This window comes from Miscanthus floridulus, chromosome 1, assembly GCF_019320115.1.
Source record: "Miscanthus floridulus cultivar M001 chromosome 1, ASM1932011v1, whole genome shotgun sequence".
NCBI lineage: Eukaryota > Viridiplantae > Streptophyta > Magnoliopsida > Poales > Poaceae > Miscanthus > Miscanthus floridulus.
The window spans coordinates 57693531-57701360 of record NC_089580.1 but is presented as its reverse complement, the minus strand read 5'-3'; the positions used below and the strand labels follow the sequence as shown (position 1 = coordinate 57701360).

At 40.6% G+C, this 7830-nt stretch overlaps 1 protein-coding gene across 2 annotated transcripts; it reads left to right on the top strand.

The window, feature by feature from the left end:
- The first annotated feature begins 2276 nt into the window (after positions 1-2276).
- Positions 2277-5994, top strand: LOC136484659 (vacuolar protein sorting-associated protein 2 homolog 3-like). 2 transcript variants are annotated; one of them, XM_066481636.1, is made up of 11 exons: positions 2277-2421; positions 2709-2753; positions 3338-3372; positions 3661-3711; positions 3797-3901; positions 3986-4057; positions 4242-4313; positions 4478-4558; positions 4647-4682; positions 4759-4814; positions 5553-5994. In XM_066481636.1, exons 1-11 carry the CDS (start codon positions 2388-2390, stop codon positions 5602-5604), a joined length of 639 nt encoding a protein of 212 aa, XP_066337733.1. In that variant the 5' UTR covers positions 2277-2387; the 3' UTR covers positions 5605-5994. The 2 variants fall into 2 exon arrangements, with proteins under 2 accessions (XP_066337733.1, XP_066337734.1); XM_066481637.1 differs by having other exon boundaries at positions 2338-2421; positions 3187-3372.
- The last annotated feature ends 1836 nt before the right edge of the window (positions 5995-7830 follow it).

The following is a 7830-nucleotide window of genomic DNA, read 5'->3' as shown; positions in this document are numbered from 1 at the left end:
GTGATCGATAACCCTCTAATAAGCTTTTCGTAGAGTCAAGATCGTTAAAATCAGAGTTTAGAGTAAGAAGTCATGTCTGTTTTAGCTGGCATGTGCTTGAAAATCCAGGCTTGGCCAGAATTTTCTGGCCGAGGTAAAAAATTCTAAGGGAATATTAGCTTTTCGGGCCTCGAAATTTCTGATCCTGAGACAGAAAAGTGACATAACAGCTAGCTTTTAGGGGTTGGTTATTTATACCCCCTCTCGCCTTCTCTCCATAGAGCTCCTCAATGATGAAAAACATCTCTATAGGCCAAAGAAACTCTCCCATCTCTCTTTGTGAGAAATGATTAATAATTGATTAATTCTTGTGAAATCTAGAGAGTTGGGTGAGAGATTGGGTGATTGAGAGTAAGAGAGAACAATACCACTCTTAAACAATTGTGGACTTCGTCAAGCACTTGGTGAAGTGTCTGTTACTCTTGGAGATGAAGCCTCCTAGATGACAAAGGAGTTGCATGGTGAGCTTCCATGCTTGTGGTGAGCCGCGAGAAGTTTGTGAATACCCCAATCTCACCCCGCGAGGGAAGAGATTAAAATAATAAAGTGAGGAAAGTGGCTGAAAGAGGCCCAACTTCATTGGGAGCTCCTCAATGGAAACGTAGAGAAAATCTGAACTTCGTTAAATAAATCGGGTGTCTTTTCTACTTGTCCATGTGTTCTTGTTGTTCATGATTCATTTTTAGCGATTTGCCCCGATCCACTTGTTCTTGTGTTTTTTGTTGTAGATTTTGGGAGGAATTAACTCACTACATGTTCAACAACTCTCGATAACAAGTACGAATCGATTAAATAGGTACAATCTTTGTCGATTGTGATTTCAAATTACTTAGACCAGGATTTTTGATCTTAGGAGGTCTGAAAATTCCGAGCCTGACCAGAAATTTGGGCCTTGTTATCTAAAGTTTTATATTTTCAGGAACATCTATACTCCTCTTTAAGGTCAGCGTCAGTGGGCGTTTAATGTCCCAGTTTCTAAGGCTTTCATGTGTTGGAAACATTTTGACAAGTTTCTCTTCATGAAACTCATTCCATCCTATTTCATCATCTCTCTCTTTATTTATATTATGTCATGTCAGCTTATTTAATATGTATCAAACTCCAATAAAATCTCCACTGAAAATGATCTAAGTGACATCTTGATCATTTCATATAGCAACCCATAATTATTAATGGACTGAAGTTGCTCGAAGAGTCCATTTGGTTCAATCGTGAGCTATAAAAAAACTAATGTGAGCTGTGAGCTATGAAAAACTGATGTTAAATATATGTTACGAAAATAATGTAAGCTATTTAATGGAAACAATTATGAAACATACCATTTCTTTAGCTCCTTTGAAATATCCATAAAACATCTTTTTTTAGGGATCCATAAAACATCTCTATATTTTCATCCATTTGGAAAAGTTGAAAGCCAAAAGTAGAGTCAAAGGTGCAACGAAAATTATACTACACGAAAACTCCTTTAAAACGGTAATTTTAGGTTCCATCATTTATAGCGTGTTTTGTAGGAATCCAGATTCTCCAAACGTTTTAGTTCCTCATTCTCTCTAGAAACGTTTATCTGTTGAATCATAATCACTTCGTATAATCGTTTGTCTAGCTCGTTGGATTCTTGAAACTAAAACTAGAATCATGCGGAACCTGATTTTAGGTGTTCTCTATACTAATGAGAATCAGTTCGAAATAATTCACCTGATTTTATCTTTGTGACGCTTGACAATAATTTTAGTTATTCTATTGAGAATCTAAGGGTCTGTTTGGTCTATCTAATTCTGATTCTCTATAGAAGCTGATTCTCTGAGGGAAGTGATTATGTGACATAAAGCGATTCTCTTTAATTCTGTAGCATAAACTCTTAAAATTATAATAGAATTATTTCACAGAATTAGAAGAAGCTATTTTTTTCAACTCCTAGCCTCTTAATTTATTTCAGAGAATCATTTGGCAGAGTTAACAGATAATCGCTTATCTCTGGAAAATTATTTGGCAAAATTCCTGCTGAATTTAGTAAAAAATCAGCTCCGAGAGCTCTGCAAAACAAGTCCTAAAACATCTCCCGCTGCTAAACACACCTTTGGTTAATGCTCGCTTTTTGGTAGCAGTTTCCAGTGAGAAAAAAAACAACAAAGTTTTATCGTATTCGCTTGATGTATGAGCCTATGATATATTATTTTTGTCAGGCAGCGAATCAACGTCACCCGATTTATAAGCCAAAAGAAACGACCCGGCAAGAAGTAAAAACATACCCACACGGCCACACCACGCGCGTACGCGACATTCTCGTCTGTGCGTGTTCCTCTCGAGTCTCGGCGACGACGAAACGAACACGCCGAGTCGAGTCAGCGATGAATCCCTTCGCGAAGAAACCAACTCCGCGAGGTATAATCCATCCCCTCTTCTCCTCCCCCGCTTCTCGACAGGAATTCGATCGAATTCGGCTTTAGTTGCGCGATGCCCGCCGCGATCGTGCTTGACTTCGGTTGGTCACAGGTCGCCGCTGTGTGCCTTGATTGGTTGAATCTGAATAAATCCGTTTGCTCGGGGGTGGGGGGTGGGGGTGCGGTGGGGGGAGTAGGCGAGGAGCTTGGGGCTCTGCGCACCCTGGCTAACGCGGTCGTCCAGTTCTGGACTTCCGGATTCTAATTTTGGCTCTGGTTATTATGCAGAGGTGATGCGGAGCAGCAAGCGGGACCTAACGAATGCTACGCGAGGTAATTGGTCCCATCTCTGGTGGCGCGCTTATCACAGATAATGAGAATTGTTTCTGCCTTGCTTACTTAGAGCATTCAGTGTTACATGTAATGAGTTCACTTTGCATCTAACACAATTATGTGAGCTGGGCAGAAACGCCTGTTCCTGCTGCTACAATTGTTCACATCAACAGTAATGTCGTAATGAAACTTTCAGGGCTCTTATTTTGAGAAAACTAGATATTAGGTGTTCTAATTTTATTAACGTTATACATGTATATACCGAAAATGTCCAATCCCTTAATCTTTTTTTCATTGAGTTTATTTATTTGAAACCGTACCTGTGAGGAGTCGAGAGTCAGCTTGAATCATGAAACATGAAGGAATATATCAGCCTGTATCTAGGCTTAGTCTGTGGTTACATGTACCATCTTCTTTTTGAACGTAATGGCAGGGGCTCTGAAGAGAGGAGGTCTATATATACAGAATTGGCAAGGGCCAACTCTTCCGCGAGCAACCCACAGGATGGGAAAGAAAAAAAAAACACATAGCTCACAAAATAATGACTGTATGTTTATTTAATGCCTGGGATGTCTCATCTGCAGGGATCGAGAGGGACGTTGCGTCACTACAGCAAGAGGTATGATAATTCAGTCACATTAGTGTGGTTCATAAACAAAATATCCTTATATATATTGGCGATTTAGAATTTTCCTTGTATGATCATACTTCATATTCAACTGATGCTTAGGAAGCTCTGTATGTTCTGTTGCTTAAATTATGTCTGCATCGTATCGGATCTATAAATATGTGATAATTTTAAAGTCACCGCCTTTCCATTATGTGGTTCCACTATTCAATTTTGTTGTTGATGCAGTTGAATTGAGCAATAATAACAGGTTTTCAAACTTTTTTTTTTCAACTACAGGAGAAGAAACTCGTTGCTGAAATTAAAAGGACAGCAAAAACTGGCAATGAGGTGTCTACTCTTATATTATATTCGGTTTCAGCTCCTTATTTTTTTTATTTAGATCATAGAGTATGGTTTTCCTTTGCTTCTGCAGGCAGCAACAAAAATTCTAGCCCGTCAGTTGATCAGGTTAAGGCAGCAGATTTCTAATTTGCAAGGTAGCCGAGCTCAGATTCGGGGGATTGCGACACATTCTCAGGTGAAATGTTGTTCCTTCTTTTGCTTTATTCCACGTGGATTGTCAGGTTAGTTTTTTTTATTTTGTGGTAAATCGTGTCCTTAGGCAATGCATGCCAACACTTCAGTGGCTACTGGTTTACAAAGTGCAAGCAAAGCAATGGGAGCTTTGAATAAGGTAATATTCTACTGAACTTTTGCGCATGCATCATTTCATATATATGTTTTTTGAAAAATCATGTATGGGTTTTATACAGGAACTAACAGGGTGTATTTTACTTGTAACTTCTATTATGCCGAATACACTTTTTTAAGAATGAAATACATATGTTTTACTGAATGTGTACTTATCTATTTTGCAGCAAATGGAACCTACCAAGCAGATGAAAATAATGAAAGAATTCCAAAAGCAGTCAGCACAAATGGATATGACGGTATGCAAACTTCTCCAAAGCTTAGCAGAATGATTTCTGGCAATTATACACGTTTTACCTTTTGTTATTCTAGGGAAGTTCTTATGAATGTGATGTGTGCTTGCGCATTAATATTAAATGATGCATGTGAGGGTACACACTGATTAATCTTATGCATCATGCAGAATGAGATGATGTCTGATTCAATTGACGATGTCTTAGACGATGACCAGGCCGAGGAAGAAACTGAAGAACTTGCTAACCAGGTTATTCGCTGTTTTTTTCCATTGTTCTTCAATGAGCCCTGTACTTTGCTTTTGATTATTCATTCTGTTTCTTGCCATTGCCTTTTAGGTTCTGGATGAGATTGGTGTAGACATTGCCTCACAGGTAGTTGAAGATGCTGATTCTTGTATGCCATATTTTATTCCTTTAATATAAACCTTTTCTATCTTTCCCCTCGTAGTTGTCCTCGGCTCCCAAAGGAAAAATTGCTGGAAAGAAGGTTCAGGTTGATGAAAGGTTTGCTCTATCCTTCACCCACAACTCTACATTGTTTATTGTTTTTCAACTTCCCTCCCCTCTTCATATGGTTACTGTATTATTTTTTCCACCTGAAATCACTACCAAAGGCCAGGATAAAAATTTAGCTCTCTGACTTATTTTTGCGTTCACTGAAATAATTAAGATATTTCTAAGGCTCTATCCCCTGTATTTAGGGGTGTTCAACAGTGGGTTGGGCAAAACCGTTGGATGCCGAAATTTAGATTAATTAGTCACATGACTATTGCTTTGATTGCTTAGCTTTCATCTCAGACAGTTTCTAATGGTTTGGAAGAAACATGGCTATTGTCTGCATTTCTTGGAAATAGCAAGCACAGGTCTGATGTAGGATTTCACATTCTTTACTTGTATTGACTTTTGAGCATTATTGGTGACATGCTGAGACATCTAGGCAACTTTCACGCACAAAAATGACCGCGCAAACATTTCTATGCTGTTTTTTATGCATCTGATTACCTTACCATTGTTTTTCTATATTTTATGATTCTTTGTACTTCTAACTAATAATAAGACTAGACTAAGCATACAAGCTGTATACCAACGATTCCTCATGCCGTCTAGTGCCAGCAAGTGCACTATTTACTTCACTGCGTACAACATGAATTGCTGGTAGCAAAGACCACACCTTTGCCATGTTACTGAACATTGTGGTCCCTTTGGGTTAAAATAAAAAAATGTTTTGCTTCTCATCTGCAGTTCGGAGTTGGAGGAACTAGAGAAGAGACTGGCTGCTCTCAAAAATCCATAAGATCTGTTTGCAGTCCTCTCTATGCACATAGCAAGCCTGCCGTGTATCTAGATTCCAAATATTCATTAGACACACAAAGTCACTGTGATTTGTATATATCAAATGGAAGATGATGGAAACCCCAAGTTTTTCGGCGAATCGATGTTGCTGCAGCCCGACAGACTATCTCGCATAAGATGGGGGCTGTGCTGCCGTATTAGTGACATGATTCAGAGCAAGGGATTCCATAGTCTTGTAAAAAAGTTCGATTATTTTACCTGACAGCCTTTTGTTTTTGGTCGTTCGTTACATGACAGCGTTTTGTTTTTGAGCATTGTGGGAACTCACAGTAACGATGGCTGCACGCCAATATTTTTAAGTGTTAATGTTAACGTAAACAATGCGTCTCCATTAACCCAGGCTGTCCTTGAATTGCTTGCTTTCAGCCTTGCTGGGCATTTCGAGAGAACATTGGGACATCGCCATATGTTTTGGGTATGGCCGTATGGACATGGGAGCCAGTGTCCATCATACTGAGGGGCCGACTAAAACCCAATTATGTTTGCTATCTTCCATGCCAGATGAATACTGCATACAGCATCGTAGAGACACTGTTAGTGCAATTTCGTGCTATGCCATTTGCTGCGAGTCTCATGAAAGATTAATTGGTTGTTCATCTAGAATGGAAAAAAGAAAAGGAACCAGTCCATTTTTGGCCCAATTAATCTTTTCCATTCAGCATATGCAGTTGAGACTCCAAGAAATGATAAGAAATAAGAATCGAAAAGGAAAAGATGATCTATGAATACGACAGCACCAGTGAATACGATAGCATTTGCTCTTTTAAATGCTAAGCATCTTTTCTTGTCATTTCCTCTTTGGCCCAATTAATCTTTTCATTCAGCATACCTAAAGTGATTGAGTGAATACGACACATTCAGCTCGAAGACTCCAGCGAATTTTGATGTTAGTGAAATTTTCTTAGCATCCCCTCTCTCTCTCTCTCTCTCTCTCTCTCTCTCTCTCTTCCATTCAGCATATGCAGTTGGGGGTCAAAATTGAACAAACGCAAGAGTTGATCGGGTGTTAATTTCCTCTTTACCCAGTTTTGGTCATGTGAAAGGATCAAGATGCCCAAGAGGGGGGGTGAATTGGGCTAATTCTAAATTCTCTTGCAATAATCAAACCCTACGGATAGCCCAATTAACCCCTTGTGCCTAGAAAAGTATTTCTATCAAATTAACGCACAAAAGACTTGCAATCTATGTTCCAAACTTACTATAGCATAGCAATTCTATGAATGTAAAGACAAATATTGAATTGCTCAAAGTAAATACTTAAAGTAAATGCTCAAAGTAAATAGAGAGAGGAACGCGGCGATGTTTTGCCGAGGTATCGGAGAGTCGCCACTCTCCACTAGTCCTCGTTGGAGCACCCGCGCAAGGATCAAGTGCTCTTTACGGGTTGATTCTTCGACACTCCGTCGCGACGAATCACCCAAAGCCGCTCACAACTTGAGTTGGGTCACCCACAAGCTCCGCCGGGTGATCACCAAGCTCCCAATCACCACCAAGCCGTCTAGGTGATGGCGATAACCAAGAGTAACAAGCACGAACTCTCACTTGACCACGCGAAGCCTAATGAGAAGATGGATGCACACTTGTCTACTTTTGATTCACTAATGAGGTTTCACTCTTGGATTCTCAAATCACAAACACCTCACTAGAACCTTGCTCTTCTTGGCACTCACAAACGTGTTTCTCAGCTGATGGAATGAGCAAAAGTGACTCCACACACGAGTGGAGCTTCTATTTATAAGGTAGCCTGAAAAACGAACCGTTATGAGCTTCTGCGGGGTGATCGGACGCTTCGATCGTGTAGACCGGACGCTCCGGTCAGTTCAACCCGTGAACCAGTAGTAATGAGTTGACCGGACGCTGGCAGGGTCCGGTCAGCACTGACCGGACGCGTCCGGTCACATAAAACCCTTACTGGAACCTTACTGGACTCGACCGGACGCTGGATACTCAGGGTCCGGTCAGTATTGACCGGACGCGTCCGGTCACACATTCTCAAGTCTGGACCCTTACTGGAGTCGACCGGACGCTGGCCCTCAGCGTCCGGTCACAATGACCTTCTAGTGTCCGGTCACACCAGACTTGTTCTACTCGGTCAAATGAACTGACCGGACCCTGCGGCCAGCGTCCGGTCGCACCGGAGCCAGCGTCTGGTCATTATTTGACCCTC